The sequence below is a fragment of the Pseudorasbora parva genome, chromosome 9, assembly GCF_024679245.1.
Source record: "Pseudorasbora parva isolate DD20220531a chromosome 9, ASM2467924v1, whole genome shotgun sequence".
In the NCBI taxonomy this organism is placed as follows: domain Eukaryota; kingdom Metazoa; phylum Chordata; class Actinopteri; order Cypriniformes; family Gobionidae; genus Pseudorasbora; species Pseudorasbora parva.
The window spans coordinates 9,679,384-9,707,233 of NC_090180.1; the positions used below are offsets into that span (position 1 = coordinate 9,679,384).

General features: G+C 38.1%; 2 protein-coding genes across 3 annotated transcripts; one reads left to right on the plus strand and one right to left on the minus strand.

The window, feature by feature from the left end:
- On the plus strand, positions 1-14,718 carry zgc:154006 (uncharacterized protein LOC563016 homolog). The gene is given in 13 exon segments (XM_067452970.1): positions 1-218; positions 563-1,675; positions 3,555-3,766; positions 4,685-4,856; positions 4,960-5,010; positions 5,103-5,219; positions 8,911-9,669; positions 10,582-10,746; positions 12,479-12,612; positions 12,697-12,903; positions 13,023-13,194; positions 13,316-13,357; positions 14,302-14,718. Coding segments are annotated over 12 exon segments (3,222 nt in total). The 5' UTR covers positions 1-218; positions 563-628; the 3' UTR covers positions 14,446-14,718.
- Positions 14,639-23,690, minus strand: nr2f6a (nuclear receptor subfamily 2, group F, member 6a). 2 transcript variants are annotated; one of them, XM_067453789.1, is made up of 5 exons: positions 23,556-23,690; positions 22,061-22,640; positions 21,874-21,968; positions 19,758-20,318; positions 14,639-16,296 (listed from the first exon to the last, which is right to left on the minus strand). In XM_067453789.1, the coding sequence occupies exons 2-5, from the start codon at positions 22,330-22,332 to the stop codon at positions 16,022-16,024; spliced, it is 1,203 nt and encodes a 400-aa protein (XP_067309890.1). In that variant the 5' UTR covers positions 22,333-22,640; positions 23,556-23,690; the 3' UTR covers positions 14,639-16,021. The 2 variants fall into 2 exon arrangements, with proteins under 2 accessions (XP_067309890.1, XP_067309889.1); XM_067453788.1 differs by having other exon boundaries at positions 19,758-20,321.
- Positions 23,691-27,850: the final 4,160 nt, after the last annotated feature.

The window sequence follows — 27,850 nt, forward strand, 5'->3', positions numbered from 1 at the left end:
AGGAATGTTATTGAGTCCAGTTTCTGTGGAGAAGCATTCACTGGCAGCAGCAGGTAGTTGAATGCCAGCCTGTGTCTGTCACCAGACTTGGCTCCTGCAGGTTTAATGTTTAATCTCTTCTCCGACTTCCTGCCACAGTGCCTCTGACTCACTTTTTACTTTCTGAAGCCATTTTAGTCAGCCGTACCAACAGCACATCAGTCAGTTCTGAGAACAAGGTGAGGAATTTTGTTGTTGTTTGTCTGATGTTTTTGATAGCCTATGTGTTACAGAGCAAAATTCGGCCTTACAGATGATAATCTGAAACTTTTGAGTATATGTTTATGGCTGTACTTGATGTACATTGAAAACAACTTTAACTATATCTGCTAAAAAGACCATCAGCAAAGTCTTGTTTGTGAAGCTGATTGCTAAATATGCTCACAACAGTTTCTAAAACACAATATAGGCTAAATAAACTGATATGTTATTATTCATTACTCATCCAATTTTGAATATATTTGAGAATGATAACGTGTGAAGTGATATTAAAATGACAATATCTTCTTTATATGTGTTCAAGTTTGATAGCGTTCTCTATAAGATGACTGTACAGGTGTAGACCTTGATTTCCTCACCAGTCAACAAAATGACGGACCTCAGCAGATTATATTCAGATGACGTCTCATCCTCTCAAAGTGAAGATTTCAGCAGAGCACATGCGAAGGAGGATCCTACAAATATTCACAATGATGACAACGAGGATTCAAACTTCCCCTCTTATTATCAGGACAGTTCAGCCAAGCAGAATGACAACACAGATGGTGAGGAGACTAAAAAAAGTTTCTTTCTGAAACCATGGACTGGTGTGTTTAAGAAATGGCAGAAGGCTGATTCTGAATCGCTTTCAACATCTTCCGGGGGAATTAAAATACTACCCAATGGCACAAGATGTAGTCCACCTGTTTCTCCATTGCTGGACAGAAAACATTGGCTTTCAGATGACCTCAAGCCAAACTTACCCCCAGGTTCAATGGGGTACACATATGACACCCTTGAATCTGAACTGACCAGTATCCATCCAGCAGAGTACTACGCTGAGAAGTTAGAAGTATACCGGTTAAAATACTCCTACCTGAAGTCTTGGCCTGGCCTCTTAAGGCTGCTTGCTGGCCTTCAACTTGTATTCGGCGGGATGGTTTTTGCCTGTGTATGTGCATATATTCAGAGAGACAGTGAGTGGTCCAACTATTACAGGCCAAATTATGGATTCACTGATATGAAAGGATACCGTTACACTGGACCCATGACAACCTTTGTGTTGGTCATTGTTGGACTCTCATGGATGCTGACCGTTAACCTGATGGTTCTGGGATTGACAATGTATTACCGAACAATCCTTCTGGATTCCAAATGGTGGCCTCTCACTGAGGCTGTAATGAATCTAGTCCTTTCATTGTTGTACATGGCAGCGGGTATCGTCTATGTGAATGATTTGAATCGTGGTGGGCTTTGCTTCATGACGGTCGGAGTCAACCCGGTCCTGTCTAATCTGTGTCGTGTTGAGGGGGGTCAGATGGCTGGGACTGCGTTTATATTCATTAACGTGCTCATGTACTTGATAAGCTTCCTGGCATGCCTTAAAATGTGGAAGCATGAAGCTGCCCGTCGTCAGAAAAAGGCCATGAACAGCCAGGTAAATACACCTTTTAAAATACTGCCCAGAAGTGTGGGTAAGTAGGCTATACTTTTTTCAAAGCAACTACAGTTATCAAAATACATTTATGAAGTTAGAAAAGCTTTCTTTTGAAATCCTTCAAAACTGCATCACAGACTCACAGTTTCCACAAAAATAAATGAATAATAATAATAATTAAGCAGCATAACTATATATATATATATATATATATATATATATATATATATATATATATATATATATATATATATATGTATATGTTTGCTGTGGACCTGGCACCAAGCTGTTAGCAGCAGATCCTTTAAGTCCTGTAAGTTGTGAGGTTGTGACCTCCATGGATTGGACTTGTTTGTTCAGCACATCCCACAGATGCTCGATTAGACTGAGATCTGGGGAATTTAGAGGCCAAGTCAACACCTCAAACTTGTGCTCCTCAAACCATTCCTAAACTATTTTTGCTTTGTGGGAGGGTTATCTTGCTGAAAGAGGCCACAGGCCCCAGGGAATACAATTTCTATGAAAGGGTGTACATAGTCTGCAACAATGCTTAGGTCGGTGGTACGTTTCAAATTAACTTCCAAAGCATCACACTACCTTAGCCAGCTTGCCTTCTTCCCATAGTGCCTCCTGGTGCCATGTGTCCCCAGGGAAGGGATTCATCAGACCAGACCATCTTCTTCCATTGCTTCGTGGTCCAGTTCTGATGTTCACATGCCCACTGTTGGCGCTTTCGGTGGTGGACAGGGGTCAGCATGGGCACCCTGACTCGTCTGCGGCTATGCAGCCCCATACGCAACAAACTGTGATTGTGCAAACTGCAGAGCACTGTGTATTCTGACACCTTTCTATCAGAAATAGCATTAATTTATTTAACAATTTGAGCTACATTATCTCATCTCAGACCACACAGGCCAGCCTTTGCTCCCCACGTGCATCAATGAGACTTGGCCACCCATGACCCTGACGCCGGTTCGCCACTGTTCCTTCCTTGGACCACTTTTGATAGATTCTGACCACTGCAGACCGACGACACCCCACAAGAACTGCAGTTTTTGAGATACCCTGACCCAGTTTTCTAGTCATAATAATTTAGCTCTTGTCAAACTTGCTAAAATCCTTGAGCATGACCAATTTTTCTGCTTCGAGAACAAAAAAATTGAACATCATCTTACTTATATTTTCATCACTGCACTGTTTAAATGTCACGGCCTACCTAAGTATTGTTTCTGACCATGTCCATCCCTTTATGACCACCATGTACCCATCCTCTGATGGCTACTTCCAGCAGGATAATGCACCATGTCACAAAGCTCCAATAATTTCAAATTGGTTTCTCGAACATGATAATGAGTTCACTTTACTAAAATGGCCCCCACAGTCACCAGATCTCAACCTAATGGAGCATCTTTGGGATGTGGTGGAACGGGAGCTTCATGCCCTGGATGTGCATCCCACAAATCTCCATCAACTGCAAGATGCTATCCTATCAATATGGGCCAACATTTCTAAAGAATGCTTTCAGCACCTTGTTGAATCAATGCCACATAGAATTAAGGCAGTTCTGAAGGCGAAAGGGGGTCAAACTCAGTATTAGTATGGTGTTCCTAATAATCCTTTAGGTGAGTGTGAATATATATATATATATATATATATATATATATATATATATATATATATATATATATATATATATATATATATATAAATAATTAGAATATGAATGTCTTTTGTTCCAAACCTCATAAAAATGCTACAATAGTGATCACTGGGTTTTTGCTTCACTTTTAAGAGACGACACTAATGAAATTCCTGGTTTCCACAAAATCCTCACTATTCTTATCAAGTTGTACTAATTGCAATGACTGTTATCTTTCAGTTACAGCAGCAGACTCTGAAATCCGCATCCAATATGGGCAGCTCCTTGACTAGATCCAAAAAAATTTCATTCCAAGATGAAATGGATCAAAGCTCTGTGAATGAGAGCAGGCTGGCTTATGTCTCAGAGAGAGCTGAAGAGCGAAAGATTTTAACTGGAGCTATTCCAATTGGACACATACCTAAACCCAGAGTCATCGCTGATTTTATAATGTTAGTATTCTTCATGGTGTATTTCTGGTCTAATAAAAATAAATCATATACTTAGGAAAAAAGTAGTGTTGGGAACTTCGTAATGGGAACCCATTTAAGCCTCTATAATTAATTTAGGTGTTATGGTTTAAAACCAAAGAGTATGTACATTCATGTGAAAATGTTAGGCACCCTATTTAATTACATGGTTTTCTGTATTAGGGCATAATAAAAAATCATCTAGTGCTTGGCAGGTCTTAAAATGTGGAAAGTAAAACGAACAACAAATGTTTCGCTGTGTCATTATTATTTTTTATTTAGCGAAAATAAAGTACAAATGGAAAATTCATGGGAGACAAAGTTAGGACACCCTATCATTCAATTGCCTGTAGATTCACTTTAGCAGCAATAAATCTGGACTTCGACTAGGCCATTGCAACATTTCCTTTTCTTTTTTAGCCATTCTGTGGTAGATTTGCTGGTGATTTTCGGATCATTGTCCGGTTGCATGACCCAATTTTAGCCAAGCTTTAGCTGTTGGACAAATGGTCTCACATTTGACTTTAGAATACTTTGGTGCCCAGGTCCTGTACAAAACAAGGCCAAAATCATCACCACTCCACCAGCATGGTTGCCTTTTTGTAGGAGGTATTTGTGCTAATATGCTCTTTTGGTTTTAGCCAAACTTGGAAAACCATAAAATTCAATTGGGTGTCCTAAAATTTTTACATGATTGCATATATGTAAGACAAAAAGGACGACTTTGTTTAACAACTTAATGTATAATGTGTCATGTGGTGCTGTTTGATTCATGCTGCTATGTCTGGGTATTTACTTAGAAATGCACCTGATGGTAAGGCAAAACCCATTATTTCAGTCCGTGCATTGGGAAAATATTGTAAATAATTATTTAAGAAATGTTTATTTCTTTTTAACCAGAAAATATCCTGAAATCCATTCAATAGAAGACAGAGAGCAATACAAAGCAGTCTTTAATGACCAATACCTGGAGTACAAGGAACTGCACAGGGAGATCACAGCCACTTTAATGAAGTTTCAGGAATTAGACACCATGATGAGCCAACTCATCAATAACAAGACAAACCCTGAGGTGAGGCGTGATATTACAGTCATTTAGATTGTCTCTGTATTACCTTTTATTAGACTATTCAAATAAGTTGTTTCAATTGTTTGTGCATGGATGTTTTATTTAGGAGAGTAAGAAAATCAATGGCTTACTGAAAACATATGAGCAAAAAAAGAACGTAAGTCACCTCTTGCAACAAAAACTAAGTGAGAAACATGAGATGTAATTATTTAATGTTGTTTATCTTAACTTCTTATGTGCTTCCTCAAGGATCCCTACTTTCTGGAGAAGAAGGAACGGTGTGAATATCTAAAAGCAAAACTAAGCCACATCAAGATGAGGATTCGTGATTTTGATCAAAATTTCACTGCAAAGGACAGCAATTACTAAAATTGTATACATATTATGATGCCTCTATTGTATAATTGTTAGTGTTTACAAATCACAACAAGAAATAAGAACCATCAAAACAATAAGGCTTAACCTAATCCACAAACTTTACTTTCACAGATCATACTTTTTTATTTGCAGTATTACACTGCAACTGCTTTTATGGTTCTTAAAATTGTAATTACAATTTGGAAATAAATCCTATTTTACAGAAAACAAAATTGCCCTGCTTTGACAGAAACAAAAACAAGTGAAATTAGACTTAGACTGTCGCTTTAAAGCACTTTAGAACATTAACAATCATTAACTTAGCTTCTCATCTACTGTAACTTTCGACCCACTTAGGAGCCAATAAGACTGATTGTATCAGTAGCAACGGGTTTAGAGTTTCAGGCCCAGGTCTTCCACACGAGTCACCATGAGCAGCAGCTGTCACAGGTATTCACATCAAATGGATTAACTCAAACACTAAACAATCCCTGACAAAAAAATCTGTCAAGCTTAGGAAAGTTGGACTAAGGAAAACAAGGAAAAGACAAGCGGCTGTTGTGTTACGGTAAGTTACATAATGTTTTATGCAACATTTATTTACTGCAAAAGGATAGACTGGATTTATTTACAATGGATTGTAGTCAATGCAGAAACAGACATTTTTATTGCGAATGACTTTTCACGTTTCATGTGATTGTAGATGTCAGAAACAAGGGGTTGGGATCGCTTATGAGCAGAACAATCTAAAATAATAGCTGTTTGTTTTCAAGAGGAAAGTTGTACAGTTATATTCAATGTTGCAAAAAACAGCTTTCTCCTCTTTTTTTAAATTCTAGAATAGCTGTCCATTCAACATGCACCTGTGAGGCTGTATGAAGCTTGCTAGGTTGATTTTCAGCTCTTGAATTATTTATTCACTCTTTTCAAGTTACCACAGGTGTGCAGCTCATCCACTCTCCAAAGCATAATTAACCAAGAGGGTAAGGTATTAGAAATATTCCTGTTAGCATTGCAACTCCTCACCTCTTTTATTCACATATAATGGCTGTATGTTGCTCTTTGGGGATGCAACAGAAATACGAGGAAGAAAACTTACAGCATGAAAACCCCCAATGACTGCATATGCTCATGTTTCTCTGAATTATTCAGAGCATCTCGCCTGAATTGCAGTAGCCTGATGAAGGGAATGATGTTTATAGCTGGACTCTACCAGAGTGAGAATGTTGTTTGTGCTATAAAGAGGTGTGTTACATCTTAAATGTTCCTGTAGGTCTATGAGTTAAGCTGTGCTAACAATTGTACATTTTTAATCACTGGGAACAAATGTAGGGATAAAATGTATACTTTTAACTGTTAGTATCGCTCCGCTTGTCATTCAGAAACTAAACAAGTGAATGTTTTTATGAGTTAGTCACCGAATCATTCACTTGACCAATACTTAAAAAAACACCAATTCAGGAAGGCTGTGAATTGCTCTGGAGATAGGTTAATTCTTTGTGAAATAGTTTTATTGGCATAGTCAACTCAACTTTATTTATATAGCGCTTTTACAATGACGATTTTTTCAAAGCAGCTTCACAGTGTTAAACAGGAGAATATTGCAACAAAATTGGATTTGACTATATAGTCGTTCTGGAGAAAACGGTGACGTTATCAGCTTATTTTAATTTATCATATAGCGACAATGTTGGCAGATCAGTATTATAGTTTATACAATTGATTAAGACCTAATAAATTAATTTTATTTGGATATTTAGTTGAATAACTTAGATCAAAATGTTTGTGTCCCCAACTGAGCAAGCCAATCCGAAGGTGACAGTGGCCAGGAACCAAATCTCCATCGGTTATGATGGAAAAAAATAAACCTTGGGAGAAACCAGGCTCAGTCGGGGCGCCAGTTCTCCTCTGGCCTATTAACAGTGTATGATTATTATTCTGGCAACCTTACAGGTCAGAAATCATATTAGGAATATTCAAAATTTCTGGGTATCACGCAAGAGACAGGTTTATTGAGGATGACGCGTCAATTACACAAGAATATGAATATTTGAAGGATCGGAGTCATCGCACCCGAGATGCATAGTGAAAAATAGACTAACAATAGTGTGTCTACAATGCATGTTGATCAATATCAATGTATTATGTTATATAAAAGCAATATCACATTCAAAAGTGTGGAGTTTATTGGAGCACTGTACTAACCAATCAGAAGTGATGATGACTGGACACTATATTACTTTTATAAATTAAATTATTATCAAATTAATAATTGTTTAATTGAGAATATGTGGGTGTTGTTAGGGGTTAACAGCTTATGACCCAGGACCAGTAGTGAAGAAATGAAGACAGAGTCAGGATTGCAATTAATTAAAAGAAAAATTTACTTAGAATAGTTTGCAGTTTAAAAAGCAGAAGCCAGCTTCAAGTCTCACAAGGAGTTCGTAGGCCGCGCTCCCTCTCTCACCGTCTTGTTGCCCCGCCCTATCTTACATACAATTGTCCCAACAGTTATACCGTTTTCAAGGTCTTATCCACGTCATTACTGCAGTGTGGATGGTTCTGATTGGCTCAGAGACAATACACAGTCATGGTAAATTTCCACTCGAGTCAGTTAATCTGATGCACGTTTCCACTGACGTGTCACTTGTTGATGCTTTCACCCAGAATTAGGCCCGTAGTGACCTTCCAGATCTGGAGCAGGCGCCAGCTTGCCCAGAACAACAAGTCCACCCATCTCTTAGGGTGCCCATTGAACACCATTCTGATCTGTAACATAGAATATTGTGCACATACACAGATACACAGTCTCTCCAAGGTTGGAGCTGATTAAGCTCCAGTTCTAACCAGTTCTTACCAAAACATACTGATAACATGTGCTTTCCTTTAGTGAGAGGAACACACAATAGTACAGGCAATATTCATCTCAACTTTTTAGTATTTCAGTAAAAGGAAATATAAAAGGAATAAAACAAAATAAATTAAATGAAAGACAAATCCATATTTCATATCTGGAAGCCGGGCTAAGTGAGCAAACGCTGTTACTGCACTCCTGACATGTTAGGGGTGTGTGATACCTCCAAAATCCAAACACACGACCTTGTTACCAGTGTTTAGTGACCCATCACACATCTCTAGGCCAGACCCTCAGTCACTCCTCAGAGACCAAATACACACTTTAGAAAACAAGAAACTAAAACAAAATCATAACTGGATAGAATCATTATAATAATATAGGATAAATATTGATTAAAGTTTTGATTATGAAGTTAATTAGGATATAAATATATACAGGTATATTGAAGTGGCAGTGGATTTTCAGTGTTAATTGAGGGCATCATATGAGTGTCAAGTGGCAATGTGGTGTCAGTGTTATTTTACTATTTATATAAACTATTATACTATTATTACTATATTTTAGCGGTGTGCTTAAAACTAATTACTGTAGTTTAGCTATATTTTTATTTCAGTTTTTTTGTCATTTTCATACTTAAAATATTTTAATAGTTAGTTAACAATAAATGCTCTTCTTACCACTATAATACTGCTATTTGTCCATATAGTTTTAAGAGATTAAAATGTAAAACAATAAATGAGAGCAGCTCTTTGTCTGAAAAAGAATGCTGATTTTAACTTCAGAAGCATTGCATAGCTCTGTCCCCAGATGATCTTATGATCTAAATCTCATTTCTCTTTTCAGATTCTCTCATGAATCATGTTTGAAACACAGCATTATGACAGCCCACCTCAGTACAGTCCACACTACGTTGCCCCATTAAATATGTACACATCCAGGAGTGTCTACTCTCAGCGGAGCGACTATGGCTTATACTCTTCAGTGCCTGATGCTCCTCAAACGGAGGGAAACCCTCAGCACTTCTACAGATGGTTCTCACCACCGGGCATCGTGAAAACTATGGAGGGACTGACTGCTCTTCTCTGTTTTGTTATTTTTGCCTGTGTTGCTTCCACTCTAGTTTGGGATATGCATGGCTACGAGGGCAGCATCGGAGCTTATGTTGTTGGATCTGGGGGCTACAGCATGGGGTCTGGGTATTATGGAGGAACCTATGGCTATCAAAGCTCTTACATGACACCCTACTCAGCAAAGTCAGCTATGATTTCAATGGCAGCCCTTAATTTTGTTGTATCTTTGGCCGTCCTAGTGACCAGTTTCTCAAAGTTATGGTGTGTGCGCGGAAAAACGTTTTACCTTACAGTTTTTGTGGTGGACGTGGTTCTGGCGATTCTTCAGTGTATTATAGACATCATATTTGTCATTGGGGTGAATCCCATGGCCCAGAGTTCACAGAGCATCTTGTACAACCCCATCCTGATGATGTGTCAGACCTCATTAGGGAATCCCAGCATCAGCGCTGGAGCCGGCACAGGCTTCCCGGGTGCATATCCATCCTTTAATCGATATCTCTATCACTACTGCTTCATGGATCCTGAGGAGGTCAGTTTGACAAGACATAGTTCTCACTGTACACTTAAAAAAAAATGTTTTTGTCTTGTTTTTCGTAAAATATTTTTTATTTGAGAAGTCTTGTTTTCTGAAAAAACAAAAAATGGTTAAACATCTTAAAGGGGTGGTTGCATGTGATTTCACTTTTTTAACTTTAGTTAGTATGTAATGTTGCTGCTCAAGCATAAACAGCATCTGCAAAGTTACAGCGTTGAAAGTTCAATGCAAACGGAGATATTGTCTTTTAAAGTTTTGCCTACAAAAACGGCCGGTTTGGGTTGGTGACATCATAAACCCTTGCTAGTCACCACAGATGTGACTTCTGCCCGTAATGGTAAGGGGCGGCGTTTCCGGACAATCTGTGCTTGGCACTTCAGCCAATATAAATACATGAAACTACATTTGGCCATCTAACCAGTCTAAGACCATTGCGTTTTTCGGAGGGATGGGCTTCATAGAAGACAGAGGTGTGGACTTAAGGTAAAATATAAGAAAAATATGGCTTTAAAAAAAAAGAAGAAGTATTAAGACATGTTATACTGAGCCCCATAAACACAACCCCACCTAGAAAAAAAATCACAGAACTACCGATTTAAGGTAGTAGACATCATTAAAGTAATCCATGTGACCCAAGTGGATTAACCTCAATTTCATGAAGCGACGTGAGTGCTTTATTAGCTCTTTCTGGGGCTTGAAAGTAGTAGTTACGTAGGTTGTCAAAGGAGGGACAGAAAGCTTACAGGTTTGGAATGACAAGGTGAGAATTTTCATTTTTTGGGTGACATTTCCTTGTGAAACAAGTCAAAAATACTGTAAGAAAATATATATTTTTGCAGTGTAATGAATGACACATTAAATGCAACATGGCTCTTTTCATAAAGACGCGTTTCTGTTTCATTTTAGGCTGTGGCTCTGGTTTGTGGGCTGTTTGTCATGATTGCTCTGGCTGTTGCGGCCTATTTTGCCTATAAGACTCGAAGCAAAATATGGCATCATGGCAAACATAATATCTTCTGGGAGGAACCACCTATCCTCAGAACAGACAGGAGTCAGAATTCACAAGACTGGGTGAGTTCATAGCTGGCAATTCAGATTTAGTTTGTTGCTATTGACACCATTTTTCTGGTATGTTTATTTTTCAATTATTTAAAGCTAATAATATGTTTAGCATATCTTGAATATCTTTATTAGGATTCTTAGGTTTAGAAAAACATTTTTGTGTCAGGTCTGGTGCAGAGAATTCAAGTCGTGTTTTAGCGTTTTAGATTATATTGTGTCTTGTTTAGACAGGATAGCAAACTGCAACCCCAGACAACCAGTCCTTAAAGCAAACATGCACTCAGAATAATGTGAAGCCTGCGGTATATAATGTATTTTGAATGTTTTGTTGTGAAACATTCTTTGTAGGTGTATATTTGCATGGATCATCTCTTCAACACTAAATGTAAACATAAATGCAGTTATTATTAAATTGTCTTATACCTTATGGTACTATAGGCAGCTAAATATCTGTTATATAAAAAATTGCAACAGAAAAATACAGCATGGCCGCGGGTCCTTATTTAAGTCTTAAATAAGGGTTTCCTTTATTTTTTAAAAAGACCTTAAAATGTCTTAAATTCAGATTCGATGGGTCTTAAATATTTTTGGTCACATTACTGGGAAAATTTGTCCAGTCTGATGGACACAGTGGCTATTATAATTGGACAAACATCTGTGGGACGTGCTGAACAAAAAAGTCAGATCCATAGAAACCCCACCTTGCAACTTACAGGACTTAAATGATCTGCTGCTAACATATTGGTGTTAGATATCACATCTTCAGGGGTCTAGTGGCGTCCATGCCTCGACTGGTCAGGGCTGTTTGGCAGCAAAAGTCAGACCAACACAATATTAGGAAGGTGGTCATAATGTTATGCATGATCAGCGTATATATATATATAATTTTAATATGCTAATTTGCTGCTCAAGAAGCATTTCTTATTTTTAGCACAGTTAAAAACAGTTGTGCAGCTTAATACTTTTTGTGGAAACCATGATTTTTTCAGAATACTGTGATGAATAGTAAGTTTAAAACTTTAAAAAAAATGTGTTATATAAAAATATAAAAAAATATATATATACTTTTATAAAATGAATTAATTGATGAATGTATTAATTTATTTTGACTGTGGGAATTGATTTTGAGATGGTTTAACAAACTGAATTTGTGGACCTAAACCTGTGACACCAGTGCTGTATAATCAAACATATGATCTGCATTGTTTCACTAAAAGACACTTACAGATCTTCTACTTGATATGAAGAGTTTAGTTTATTTGGTTCACTCACTTTAAGGTGAGACTCCAGACTTGGTTATTCCAAGTTCTTGGAACATGCAGTGACTTTCCTAGAAATGACCTCAGATGTTGTTTGTTAAGACGATATGCAGGTATTTTCGAACAGGCAGTGCCATGTACAGCGCTCATCAAGTGTTTCCTGAAAGCTATAATAATCACGCTTCATTAGAGGAAGTCGTGCATGTGCATGAGGGTGGGATAATTGTGTTGTGATGGATTTATAGTGTCTCTGTGTATTGTGTGATGTACAGCTTCTCAAGTGATCTCTTGAGATACATATTGTTTAGAGACATCTGCGATGGTATCTCTGATCGTCCTCCGGTCTGGTCTCGTTTCCCACCAGTAGGCGCCTGATGCTTGGGTCATTTTGCTGTAATTTTAGTCTCTGACTCAATTTGATTTAGTCCATGTTGTTCTGTGGTTCTCCGGCTCCATTAACACTTATACTCGGTATGTTCCAGCGAAGCACTCAATACACTCCCACCGTGGTTTTATCAGAGAAGGCTTCCCCTCATCTGAAAGCAGAGAACAGCTTCACCTCCTACACTGAGGGAACAGTGAGCGTCTACAGCGAAGCTGCATACAAAAGCAATGTGTGAGTGCGGCCTCCATGTTTAAGTCTAGAAATTCTCAGTACAAAAGCACACTAGTCTTATTTTCATTGCATTTTGTTTTAAAGTTATTCTGAGAATGTGAACAGTTGCCCCCCGGAGCCGTTGTACCAGAATCAGTGGATGAGCTCCAGCCCTGTGGAGGAGGTTGAAGTGCAAAACAGCTCAGTGCAAGAGAAACCTGAAATGTACGAGGTTGAGGATGTTCTCTGTGAGACAGGCTACACCACTGGTGGAGACTCTGCCAATGAATTAGACATGTATGAGATGGAGGAGTGAGTTTCCATCAGAAATACTTCATATCTAATCCGTCTATTGTTCTGCCTGTTTACTGTTCTAAGTGCAGACTGCTTTGCAAAATAGCTAGTTACTTGTTGATTTTTTTCTGCTGCAGCTCTTATTCAGAAATTACAACAGATAAACAGCGCAGACAGTACAAGAAACAGTTTGATGTGACTCTTGCTGTTTACAAGAACCTTTGTGCAGAAATGGACGAGATCAGTGATCAAATGAATAAACTGAGCCGAGAGCTAGACACCCTTCACGAGGAGTCCACTAAGTTCCAGGTAGGCAACAAAATAAGTAAAAATAAATTCAAAAATGGTTCTATGGCATCGCTGTGTAAACTACTTCTTGGTCTATGATATAAGGTCAATAAAACCCATATATATTGTCTTTGTATCACAGGCTGTAGCTGATGAATATAATCGACTCAAGGATCTGAAGCGGGTAAAGAAAAATATTTCTCAATACAAACCATTTTTATACAGTATTAGATTGATTAGCACTAATGAATATTAAGGGTTAGTTCACCCAGAAAGGAAAAATTATCTCAGGATTTACCCGTAAGTCATCCTAGGTGTGTATGACATTCTTCTTTCAGAAGCCTCTAGCAGTTTAAATGCTAATGCTATGTAAGGCACTTCATTTTCCGTAAGTTGAATACGAAAAGTGATCGGCCGGAAGATAGATAATTTACTTTATAAAGTTTTAAACATGGATATTTTTCACACAAACCCATTGATTCAGTTCAGAAGGCCCATATTAACCCCCTGGAGCCATATGGATTGCTTTTATAATGGATGGATGGACTATTTTGGACTGCCATTCACTGTAATTATGAAGCTTGTATTAGCCAGGACATTTAAAAAAAAAAAAATTAACTCTTTAAATATAACGATTTTAATTGTCTGAAAGAATGCCAGACACCTAGGATGACTTGAGGGTGAGTAAATCAAGGGCTAATTTTCATTTGAGTAAACTTACTCTTTAACTTTTATTATATAGATTGGAGTTTTAACTATAACTATATTAGCGTCCACACTAGGGGACATTTTTTTAGTAATCTGCCATTCTTTTATGTTTAGAACTGAATCTTTGCTATATATCCTTGGTATGAACAGGCCTTTAGTCACTATGGCCCGGTTTCACAGACAAGGCTTAGATTAAGCACCTTTTATAAATGTGCCTTAGGAGAAAAAAAAAAAAAACATTACTGATTTGCATCTACTAAATATCTACGTGCTGTTGTTTTAAGATCGGTTAGTGCAAGTTGCTTTTAGTTAAAACAGCTCAAACATGCATTTTAGTCTGGGAATAGTCTTAAATATCGTCTGTGAAACCGGAGTTATGTGCTTGTCTGTAATCTCTAATGCCTATATCCTTTCTTATAGTCTCCAGAATACCAGGCCAAGAAGCTCCAGTGCAAAAAACTGAGGCAGGAACTGTGTCAAATCAAGCAACAAGTGAAAAATTATGACAGAGGCTCTACAAGGAGAGAGACTAATGTTTCAGATCCTCAGGATTTCTTTGTCTGAAACTGTACAAATGTACGCACACACTGTATATGTCAATGTTGGTATATAAGCTAAGCAAGTTGTGACTGTAAAGTTAGAAAAAAAAAGATCTTTGCCATTTAAATATAAAAACTCCCAATAGGAAACATCCTTTTGTGATTTGATAGGTAACAGGCAAAAAAAAAAAAAAAAAAAAGTCTCATAAGTACACAACTCAATGTATGATACTTTTGTTTAATCAAGCTGTCATACACAAGTATTTAAAAAGACAAAGATATTAAAATGAAAACTGTACATCTTGCCGTTTTGATGCGTTTATGTATATTAGACCGCCTGATATGTTTCAAGGCCTAAATATGAGGTAATATTAGTCATTCAGATGTATGATAAGGCTAGAAAACTTACATCTCACAACTAGAGCCAATACAACATGCTGTCACCGGTGAAACGCCACACCAGAGCACAAAAGACAAAACAGGAAGTGCCGGTTTCTTGCCAAAAACAGCCTTCGTAACACAAACATAACAGACAGATAGATCCAATCACTCCTCTTTAGTGTAAAGTGAGCAGCTCAAGTGTGTAGGTAAAGTTAAAAACTGACACAGCCGTGAATAACAGAGTCCGTTTGAGTCTCAACAGACTGTAGAGGTATTTCTTTTGGTCGCTTTATATAATGTGACTTTATTACCAGTTTAGCATTAACTGGTTAGTATAAGAAAAAATAAAATAGCAGAACAGAAACCACATATAAGACACTGTCTTATTCATGTACATGAACACCACTTCCATGAAGAATGTTCACTGGTTTCTATCTGGGGTAAGAAAAAAAAAAACATGACTACTTCATCTGTCATTTATCTCAAATGTGCGTTAAAGAAATATGAATTATTCTTTAAGAGATAAGTCTGTCTTAACGCAAAGTACAGATACAGTCCACAAGTATTTTGTCAAATGGAAATTTCACAAAACAATCCGATCGTTGCACTAGTTTGTGCAAATTTCAATCTCTAATCTCTCCTCAAAGAAATGCATTAGCATTGATAGAGTAAAAAGAGCTAAAAATACAAGCCAAGTAGTTATCACTGGCAAAGCAAATGCCAAGGTCCCAATTCTGACTGTTTGGGTTTGGTTTGTTTGGGTTTTTGGATGTCATCGTGTCTTACTTCCTGCTTCTTCAGGCTTTCTGGTACACAAGGACAGGACAGAACAGTTTAAGTGGGACTTGATTTCTTGGTTCCTCCAGACACTCCAAAGTTACTAATGTTCACACCCCGTTTTGGGTTTTAACCAATTTCCATGTGATAACTGGTGGTTAAACTGTACCTAACATCTTACCTTTGGCTGGTAGATAACCAGTATTTCTCAAGTAATTTTAAAGAATGCATTCTGGCATCATGAAACAGTTCACAGAACATAAATCAAGCCATCTGCAATGTACTACTGAATTGAGCATTGTCATAGTACATAGTATGACCCTGTAGCACTAGGTAATAAAGTCAATATCAGATGTAAATGTGTGGTAAAAAAAAAAAAAAAAAAAAAAAAAACATTTAGACCAAAACGTCCAGATTGGTTCTGTGGTCACATCTGATAATGATTATTGTCCTGGAGCATACGGCCAACTGATGGAGCTGCCAGACAGCTGCATGTCGCGGATGAGCGTCTCAATGGGCGTTTTCCCCACAAGGCGCATGAAGAAGAGCTGAGAGATGAGACTGGCGGGCACCGCCCTCAGAGCGGGCAGTCGCAGAAGAAGCCGTCCAAAGCGCTGGGGCTGTCCAGGGTACTGCATGCGCTCGTACTCGGTCAGGGCCACCTGAGCTTTTTCCTGCAGGCTTTCCACATGAGCTGGGTCTGTCAGCCCACACGCATCTAAAGATAAACATGAACAGCAGATATTAGCAACTACAGGTTTCAAACTAGATTTTGTGTAACTCAACTAAAGTATGATGCAGGGCTCAACAATACGGATGGTACAGTATTAGCACTTGCATGTGTGAGAGGCATGTGTTTTTTGGGGGCTTAACTGTATGCAACAATTAAGTGTGAAGTGATAATAACCAGTACTTTTGCACTAAAATGTTCATCTTGAAATTCTCCATCTGTAAAAATGAAGGTTATGAATAATTAAGTCTGTAATTACTACATAATTATTTGTATTGATTATTTCTAATGAATAGGGGGTGATACCCCAATTGGAACAACACTGCACTGTCATATTTGTTCATTTGTTATGTAAGGAATAATTGACAACAGGCCATTGAATTATTAGAAAATAATTCACACTCAAGGTGGTGCTGCGGTCAGGACACAAAGCGGAGAGGCCGTTACACCTCGGGTGTCCATTATTTTTCTAATAATTCAACGGCCCGGAGTCAATTATTCCGCTTGTACTACGGTTACCACACCTCAAGACATCGATCCGAATATATATTTAAAGGGATTTGTTCGGTTTTTGTACTTAAATTGATATTGCGAGTAGGACTATTTTGTTTCATGTCTCATCCAACAGCTCTTTTACTAGTTCCCGAAACGTCATTTTAAAGCTGGTAACTAGGCATGAGCCGTTGATAGCAATCTACTGCAGTTATTAATTAAGTTATTACAAAGAGCAAAATCGACAGAGACACACACACACACACACACACAGAGAGAGAGAGAGAAAGAACGCTTGTGTGAGTTAGATTACCTCTGTTCGTCTCTAAACAGCACTGTTATTACCTCGCTAGTGAAAAAATGTAATATGTAGCCTTTAAGTTTCTTAATGTTTTTTTTTTTTTTTTTAGTCCTGTAATTTCCGTTATTACAGTTAACTATGCAAAGTGATATGGAACTGTAATGCGGTCAAGAGAGCTGCCTGGAACTACATTCGCTGTGCTTTCCCCCCCAAAAAAATTGCACAACTCAGAACGTTCATCAGCCAATCATATTTAAGCATTCAACGGCCCATAGTATAACATGCTTTACTAACTAACATTTGGTTGCACAGTCTGCAGATTTAAACTTAAATAGAACACCAAGGCAAAATTATCTAGCTGGCTAGCATGTTTTGTAGAAATTGCAAGACTGCTTTAAAAATTAAACAATTAGAAATGCTTTGCTCTGTATGTCATCATTTTACATTTTACAATGTTTATGAAATTATGTCTTGAAATTATAATACACACAGAAAATAACTTTGTATTCCAGCTCTTTGATTGATCTGAGGTAAATTCTGTGAATATATTGAAATATATAATTTCCCACACATATAAAAAACATTACACATTAAACATTACATACACTCCTGAACAAAATCTTAAAACCAGGGCAGGGGATTCATTGCAAGTTTTACACATTTCGCACTTGTGGATCATAACCGGGTTGTAAGTGCTGCTTCAAAATGCCAAAAGAAGAAACAGGAGCAAGAGACAAAAAATAGAGAGTAGGCAATTTATTAAAAACTGCATTTAAACTGAAACAGGCCATTCATCAGCTGATCAAAAGTTTAAGACCATAGCCATAAAAAGGTCAAATCTGCACAAAAATATTGCTTTCGTGTCATTGTCCTTCAAGCAGTCATACGGTCAAGATCTCCTGATGGCAAAGGCAAAAAGGCTTTCTCTCTTTGAACGTGGCAGGATTGTTGAGCTGCACAAGCAAGGCCTTTCGCAACACGCCATCGCTGCTGAGGTTGGACGCAGTAAGACAGTCATTTTACATTTCTTAAAAAATCCTGAGAGTTATGGGACAAAAAAGTCAAGTGGTAGACCCAAAAAGATTTCACCTGCACTGAGCCGCAGGACCCGCCGGGTTGTCCGTTAAGACACAGGTCAATCCTCAACCCAAATTAAGGCCCTTACTGATGCTGACTGCAGCCCAATAACCATAAGACGTCATCTGCTAGAGAAGGGCTTCAAGAATAAAAAACGTCTTCAAAGGCCACGTCTCCTCCCACAGCACAAACTTGCCCGTTTAGAATTTGCAAGGGAGCACCAAACATAGGACATTGAAAACTGGAAGAAAGTTTTATTCTCTGACGAGAAAAAATTGAACCTGGACGGTCCTGATGGCTTCCAACGTTACTGGCATGACAAGGAGATCCCACCTGAGATGTTTTCTACGCGGCACAGTGGAGGAGGCTCCATCATGATCTGGGGTGCTTTTTCCTTCAATGGGAAAATGGAGCTTCAGGTTGTGCAGGGGCGTCAAACGGCGTCTGGCTATGTGGATCTGTTACAGCGGACATCCCTCTTGACCGAGGGCCCCCGTCTGTGCGGTAATGACTGGGTCTTTCAACAGGACAACGCTGCAATTCACAAAGCCCGCCTGGCGAAGGACTTCTTCCAGGAGAATAACGTTGCTCTTTTGGACCATCCTGCGCGTTTCCCTGATCTAAATCCCATTGAGAACATTTGGGGATGGATGGCAAAGGAAGTTTACAAAAATGGACGTCAGTTCCAGACCGTAGATGCCCTTCGTGAAGCCATCTTCACCACATGGAGCAACGTTCCCACCAGCCTCCTGGAAACAGTCGCATCAAGCATGGCGAAACGAGTTTTTGAAGTGATTAACAAACACAGTGGGGCTACTCACTACTGAGTCCTTTTTTGACACTTTTAGTACTGTTGTGCGTTTATTTTTGGGCTATGGGCTTAAACTTTTGATCAGCTGATGAACGGCCTGTTTGAGTTTAAATGCAGTTTTCAATAATTTGCCTACTCTCTATTTTTTGTCTCTTGCTCCTGTTTCTTCTTTTGGCATTTTGAATCAGCACTTACAACCCGGTTATGATCCACTAGTGCGAAATGGGTAAAACTTGCAATGCATTCCCTGGTCTTAAGATTTTGTTCAGGAGTGTATTTGATTAGCATTACTATATTATGCATATTTTATGGTTACATTTAAATTATGAATACAAACCTAAATGTAATTTAGAGTGTAATTCTGTGGTGGGGCTGGTGTAATTATATATTTAAAACCTTATTTAACAAAAAAGAAGCCCTGCATAGTTTTTTCCAAGGGCACGAGTATACATCTAAACTCAAACATCACAGTACAGGAAAGAATATACAGGAAAGTCTAAATAACAAATTTATTTACTCTTATAAATGTGCTTTATTCAAAACAATGTTTTAGGTTTAAAATGTGCTTCATAATGCATCTTGGAAATATTAAGGAAATTTTTTTTTTGCCAGTAGAGGGTGCCAATATAATGCAAGAAATTTGACTGCCGGCACAATCCTCATTATTATTCTCTACCATATTGGATGTAACATAGATGTATTACATCTTCTTTGATCCGATCGTGTACATTTAAATACAGTTTAATCAGAGTAATGTGCCTGACGCACCTGGTGAGAAGAGCGCTATGGCCTTCAGACAGCTGTACTCTGCCGAATCCACTTGTAGGCGGGTCAGCTTCTCCACTTGGTCCTGGAAGATGCGCACCTGGTCCATGAAGGACACCACCCTCTCAGCAGACATGGGAGAAGAGTGAAAGCCTGCGGCAGCGAGCAGTGGGGCCATGTGCAGGGGCAGGGCAGATTGGGCTGCGTTAAGGATAAACAGTTCGCTCCAGCTGAGCCTCAGAAGGGCCACCTGCTCAGATACAGGCAGCTCAGGGAAATAAGGAATGTTTCGGGCCCATTCGATGGTGCTAAACAGGAGTCTCGCAGCTAGCTCGCAGATGCTGTCGATGCCCATGGCGGATCCTCCGCCCCCCTGCATCTGCTGGCTGTACTGATGGCTGTAACGGCTGTTAGGGTAGGGCTCTGCCCGCAAGAGCTGGGAGATGAGCTCGGACACTGGCTGCCCGTTGTAGAACTCGCTCACGCCGCTCCCGGCATTACCGCCCACTGGAGTCGTGGATGGGCTGAGGCTCGAATGCGAAGGTGGGATGCGTCCACGCTGAACTGCTAAAGGGGGAGAGGGAAGAGAAGGGGAGAGTCGTGATGGAGTTGAAAGGCTTGATAGATGAATTTACAAACTTACAACAGCCTTTTCTTTTGCTATCATGCAACATCTGGCAGAGTCAGAGGACTGAAGGGATTAGAAGCATTTAATTCCTGATTACACAAGCACTCAAAAAAACTGGATACACTGTTAAAGTCAAACCTCCAGAGACTATAAATAAGCAATGGAAATGTTCAATATAGCTAGACATTGTACCACTGATATCACTTCATTTCAAAACTGTTGAAGACTAAAAATATATAGGTCATGAGGCCCTAATGTAAGTTTCATCATGTGCACTGGCAACTGTGGTAAACAAACACCATCTGGGTCGGCTTAAAATAAAATACAGCTCTCTCTTACTTACAACTATCAAAAATAAAACAGCCCCTGTGTCCCAATTCGCATACTATCCATACTAAATAGTATTCGAAAAAATAATTTGTATGTCCCAAATCGTAGTATGTTGAAAAGAGTATTCCAAAGATTACCGGATGGTTTACTATTTCCGGTCAGAATTAGAAAGGGCGAATCGATGTGCACTCTAACGGCTGATATTGCCCACAACCCATTGCGAGTTGGATGAGGATTCGATTAGAACTACAAATGTGGATAAAAAGTGTTAAAAAAACTAAACATGACATGTGTAAGTCCAACGATTAAATAGAGAGGTTTAGATAAAGGGGTTTGAGTGACCAACTATCACTATTTAACCTGACTAAAAGATATTTATTCAGTGCTGTCCACATTATATTTCACCTGAGCAGCATTAAAGATGACGAAGTAGTACGTCCTGAAGCTTGCATACTCTTTTGCTACATACTCAAAAGTATATACTTTTTCTTTACAAAAAGAGTACATACTTTTAGGGCGTAGTATAAGTAGGTGAATTGGGACGCAGCAAGTGTTTCCTACAGCATTCTGCTATGTCAACCCATTACTTTTGTTAGAATGATTCAAACCAGAGCCATGTTTGTAAACTGGACTACATGAATTGTGCCATATGCTTGTTTTTGCATGTAGTCAGTGAAAACAATGCAGTAAAAAGACTCATTGTATTTGCATAAATTTGTGGTACCCAGTCACATTCAGTTCAGTTCAGGGTAGAAATTAAAATATGTATACATTTATTCACCAAGGATGCATTATTTTTTTTATCAACATGACAACAAACACATTTATAATGCCTAATATTAAGAAACGCAACTGTTTTTAACAGATAATAGTATTTACTCAAGGACCAAATCAGCATTTTAGAATGATTACTTAAGGGTCATGAAGACACTAAAGACTGGAGTAATGATGCTGAAAATTCAGCTTTGCCATCACAGGAATAAATTACATTTTAAAATAGATTACAATTTATATTATATTTTTATTACATCAGCTTTTTAAAATTGTAATTTTGGTTGAATGAATGCAGCTGATCATAAGAGACTTCTTTTTAAAAAAAACAGACGTTTACATTTTTGGTGGTGTAAGCTCACCAAAATTATGAGCGGGATAGACAGTTACCTTCTTTGCGCATTCCCACTCGGAAGCACTTTTTTAAACGGCAGTATTGACACTGGTTGCGGTGATGTTGGTCAATCTGGCAGTCTCGGTTTGATCTGAAAAGCACCAAAAATACTTAATGTTGAGACTGAAATCATCAATTAACACGTACAGCTAGCACAAGCAGCGCTGAAGTTCCCTCTGTTACCTGCAGGTATAGTTGAGGTTTCGTCGGACGCTCCGTTTGAAGAAGCTCTTGCAGCCCTCGCAGGTAAACACACCATAGTGTTTTCCACTGGACTTGTCACCACAGACCACACAGTCCACCACACAACCTTTATCATCCTCCCCAGCCTCCATGTCGCTGCCGCCTCCTTGTGGCGACCCATCATCCTCATCTCCTCTCAGGTAACCCTTGTCACCACCTAGTCCATTAGTCTCCCCATTGGGATCTCCCCACCCCCCTCTCACCATGGCCATCGCTTAGTTCTCAGCACAACCGAGGAGGAAAAATACTCCCAAACGTTTCAGTTGACCCCTTTTTTTGACAGCTGCGTGTTCTAAAATGAGAAGCTATGGAGGCCTCTAGATCTTAAAATTGTCCACAGCTTCGTCTGACACATTTAGGCTCAGACAGTCAACGTCTGAGACGGTCAACTTTGCTCTTCGTGCATTGGGCTGTGCATATTGTTTTGCCTCCTCGACTGACCATATTCATTTCTTGCTCTCGCTTCTTTACTTACACCTTGGATAGCATGTCATTTGGAAGCATTTTCCAATTCAAACACCTGTGGGGAAAAAAAAACGAGTTAAATGGAAACCATGGCATCTGTCACTTAATGTTATTACTGCATTTTTAAAATCTAAATTTCACTACAAAATGTAAAAACTATCCTAGGAAGTACTATAGTAATGGCAAATAACAAAAAACGCATGTCACCTACAGATTTTTGTTGTTGTTGGTATGGATATTCACTTTTTTCCCAGGATAATAGGACCCATGACAGTTTAACTAGTTTTCTCTATATACTGTGGCTTTTACAACATGTATAGATAATATACATAAAATGTTTGCATAACATTATTTTTTACAAATTTTCATAGAAGCTTGTAGCCAGAGTAACGTTAGATTATCAATGGATTTCACTGAAATGTCTAACATTTCGAAATTCATTGCCAGAGAGTAATGAGGAGCAAAATAAACACACAAAGCTGATATTACAAAAGATAAACGTCTGAAAGTAAGCACAAAAAATATTCGCATAACTGTTACTAATAAAACAGAACACCATCTTCGTACACGATACTGGTCGTTCAAGGAAGTGCTCTCTGCGCTTATTTGTTGTGAAATGAGGACAGACTTTTGAAGTCCCTCTAACAGTTACCGTGGCGCTGAGAGAGTAAATCAAAACCGAAACGGATGGAACCCTAACGTAAGCTCGTGTTAATGGTTACGCTGTGATCCGGAGCTAAACGGGCCGTTTCTTGTTTTTTTATGAGAGCCAGTAACGTTATTAGACATGCGGCCTAACCTCCAGCGATCATCGAGCAGGGGGAGGGGTGGAGCCATAGCTTTAGCGACATACCTCACTCCTGACTTCGGCGAACACAGTATTTATTTCCGCTCACCTTTGCCGCTTCGAATGCTAAGCTAAGGTGTCGTTAACGGCGGTCAAATCCCAGTAATATTTCAATATTCCTACCTGCTTGTGGAAGTACAAAAGTCGCGAGGGCTTGAGAAGGACAAGAGAGAGCGCGAGCCAGTGTCCAGTAGAGTGCGCGCGCCGCGTGCCTGTGAGGGTGTGTGTGTGTGTGTGTGTGTGTGTGCTTGCGTGCGTGCGAGGGGCGGGGGGGTTCGGAGGGATTTGACACAGCTATTCAAGCCCATGGTTGCCATGGTATCTCCTGCCTTATATGGGCAAAGAAGTCAAAGAGCAGCTCTGCTGGGCACAGAAAAAAGAATGTGGTGTTTTGCTCCTGAGAGATCAGTGACCTCAGGCGTGCTTCAAAGGACTGCAAATATGCCTACAGGACGCCAAACCAGTAAATACCACGAGAGAACATGTAGACGGTAGCCATGCACTAAACTAAACTGCTCTATAATATTATTAGCTAGAATGATTAAAAATCGGACAAAACATTTATTTTAGTAGGCTATAGTATCCTTTCCACTAGTAACTATTGGGAATTTAAGATAGATTATATATTGTCTTGGAATAGATACTTGTAAAAACAGGAATAAGTATAGTCTAATCTATAATAAGTAGCCTATTATTAAATATATATCTATAGTAAGTATCATCTATAGTTTATTTGTTAAAAAAAAAAAAACTTTACCAGTGACTATAATTTCTTGTAACAGTGTTTTAAATAAGTAAGAACCTTCAACAGTGTAATTAGATTATTTACTCTCTAAAATGTTACTTATTGCATTACTTATTATTAATTACATTCTAAATCCCATATCAACGAAGACTAGTTTAACAATACAGACATGAAACTGCTCTTTTAATTCTTTAAAATAAATAATATACATTCTTGAACTGAATAAAATATTTAAAGGGTGCAGGTTACACCAAAAACATACATTTTAACATTAGGTGTTATTGTTTTAATGTTATATCCACTGTTGTTTTATATAGAATTGTTCTATACGCCATTTAATGCAACCCATGTACATGAATGTATATCAATAAAATTAAATATTATGGGTTAAATCAGGTAGAAATGACTATTTTAGGTAACAATCACCAGTCACCACTTTTTACAGTGTAATATCTAGGCTAATAAACTGTAGCAGAAATTAGTAGTAGGCTATAGGCCCTATAGATGATATTAGTAATTCAATTACACTTAGTAGTAATTAAAAATAAAAACTTTATGTGAAAATAGACTAGTTTTATGAAACATATTTTTAAACGCATTGAAATTCTTTTATTAAGTACAATTACCAATATGTTAATAGCAGATACCAGGTAACCAGAGAGCCTATTCACAGGTAAGGTATGGGCTTGAATTCAATCCCATTTTTTTGTAGCAAGCTAGAGGTCGGAGGGTAGGAAAGGCATAATTTTTTATAATAATAATTTCTTGTGCAATTATCAAACAATGCAGGTGAGCTTTACAGGGTCACAGGTTCAGCCAAAGATTTTGTTTCAGCGCTGTTTCCTGTATAAAAAGGAATGTACAATTTCTTTTTTATTACTTTCAAACAATGAGAAAGCCATCCAGGTTGTACATCTTGTTGTTGATCCAGGAGACAGATGTCTCTTGTTTTAAGATTTAGATCTTGGCCACCAGTTTGCATAATTATTCAGGGGTCATATACTCAAGAGAAAAACATTTCATTTTCTGCCCTCACTCCACCTCTGCTTCCTCCTCAAATCTATTTGTGAAATCATATTCTTAGCTAACAGAAACAAAAACAAACCCCGGTTGCTCAACGAAACCAGCAGTAAGCTGATTTGGCATCATCAATTTATCTTATCATCAAACTTTTTTTGTGTGTGGATTTGGCAGTTTTTACTTTTTTTTGACAGCATGTTAAATGCTTTTCTCTCTACAAATATTGTTTTTATGTGAGCATGTGGAGTACAAATGGAGGACAGGTCTAAGAGTGCATTCTTGTGTTATGTGCAGCATTGCACAAACTGGGTGTTTATTTGGCCTTTGACCCCAGGGTTCAGGAATGTGATTGATCTCTATTAGGATGTGGGGTAGTGCTGCAGCTGTTAATTACCGACTTTACTGAGCCCCGAAGCTTAAAAGAATTTAAAAAAAAATGTATTTTAATTTATTTTGCAACAAAATAATATATTTGTATAATATATTTTAAAGTAATTTTTATTTAATGAAATATGTTTTTTATTAGTATTTTATGTTGCAGTTACATGCTTTTATTTTATTTCTATTAAATGGCAAAATGCTATAGAAGTGTTAAGTGTTGTTTGGAAATATCCCCATCTAGTGGTGAGATTCAGATGCTACATTCACAAGTTTTAAAGGAGTAGTTTACTTTAAAATGAAAATTACCCATGATTTACTCACCCTCAAGCCATCCTAGGTGTGTGATATTCTTCTTTCTGATGAACACAATCAGAGTTATATTCATAAAATATCCTGACGATTCCAAGCTTTATAATGGCAGTGACAGGGACCACTGAGTTTAAAGCTTAAAAAAGCACATCCATCCATAATAAATGTACTCCATACTGGGGTTAGTTAATAAAGGCCTTTTGAAACATATCCATATTTAAAACTTTATAAAGCAGAATAACTAGCTTCCGCTGAAATGCCTTCCATATTCAACTATAATGCATTTCCAAACACAGTTCTACTGTTCGGATCTGTTCTAGTGTTCTTTTTTCTCTTTCGTTATAACGCTTGGAAGATTCAGGATAATAAAACTCTGATTGTGTTTATCAGAAAGAATACACATATACACCTAGGGTATATATACACCTCATATACACCTATGATGGCTAGATGGTAAGTAAATCATGGATTAAAAGGGAAGCGTAAAAAAAAGTTGGTGAAGCCAGTTTTGACCTTGCTCCAGCAATGGGATTTCTTGGTTCTAGAGGTGGACAAAGTACATTCACTTGACTACTGTACTTAAGTACACTTATGGAGTATCTGTACTTTACTTGAATATTATTTTTTTCTGGAAACTTATGACTTTAAATCAGCACTAGGTAACTTTTCAACCTTCATAATATATTTTCAAGACTCTTGTGATGATACATCTACTTACAATAGGTTGAATGACACGTCTGCCATACACTCTTAGAAGAAAAGGTTCTATCTGCGCTACATATTTGGATCCCTTAAACGGTTATTTATAGAAGTATCGTTGAGTATACTCCAAAGACTCTTTTATGCGGTTGGCACTTAAATAGGGTTCTATATAGAACACTGCAAAAAAAAAAAAAAAAAAAAAATGCATTTCTTATCAAAGAAAAATATGCATTTCTTATCTTAGCAGTTATTTTTTCCCAAAATAAGACAATTACTTTTGCTTCTTTTACAAATACAAATTACAAATACTTCTTGTTTTAAGAATGTTTAGATGTTTGGACTAGAAACAAGACAAAAATACTAAGTAAGAAAAGCATTTTTTGCAGTGAACTTTTTAGGGGTTCCAACTACGTAGCACCGATAGAACCTTTTAAGTTAGTTCTATATAGAACCTATTCTTCTAAGAGTGTAGCCTGACGGGGTCTGTATCGTTTTTAATCATACTTTTAAACTTAAGAACTACAAAATTCGACTGCTTTACGGCATATACGTCACTTCCACCAGCACCCACACTTCCTTAAAGGTCCCATTCTTCTCGTGTTTTTGAAGCTTTGATTATGTTTACAGTGTGCAATATAACATGATTTCATGTTTTGTGTGTAAAAAAACACAGTATTTTTCACACAATTTACTTATCTGTACAGCGTTGTTTCTTCTGTCCTAAAAACGGCCTGATGATTTCCTTGTTTTATGAAGTCCCTCCCTCAGAAATGCGTAACGAGTTCTGATTGGGCCAGCGCTTCCCGTGTTGTGATTGGACAGCAGATTAGCGCACTTTGCCTGGAAAGGTCCCGCCTCTTACCATAATGGGGAGATGCAAGCGATGAATGCGCGCTTGTGGGCGGAGGGTTAGTTAACAAATGGTTCTAGTGACGTCATTACATCCCTGCACTTCCTGCTGTAGTCCAAACCGGCCGTTCGCTGTAGGCTTTGAAAGGGAACTTCTGTTAAATAAAATATTTCGCTTGGCATTGAACTTGGCATTGAGCTTTATTTTACAGGAATTATTTATGCTCTAACAGCAACATTACACACTAACTAAAGTTTGAAAGATGGAATCGCGAAGAACGGGACCTTTAACTTCACTACGTTTGAAAGACACATCGTACTTTTTACTCCACTAAATTTCTATCAAGGTCCTCGAAGTTGAAAGTCGTTTGTGTAGCAGCTTTGAAAGTCAGTGAAGGATTATTTCTTTAAA

Excerpts from the sequence above, each read along its gene's own strand:
- nr2f6a (XM_067453788.1), bottom strand. The coding sequence starts at position 22,332 with ATGGCCATGGTGAGAGGGGGGTGGGGAGATCCCAATGGGGAGACTAAT. Across the intron at positions 21,969-22,060 it reads AACCTCAACTATACCTGCAG|ATCAAACCGAGACTGCCAGA; the intron begins GTAACAGAGGGA and ends GGTGCTTTTCAG. Across the intron at positions 20,322-21,873 it reads AGTGGGAATGCGCAAAGAAG|CAGTTCAGCGTGGACGCATC; the intron begins GTAACTGTCTAT and ends CTCCCCCTTTAG.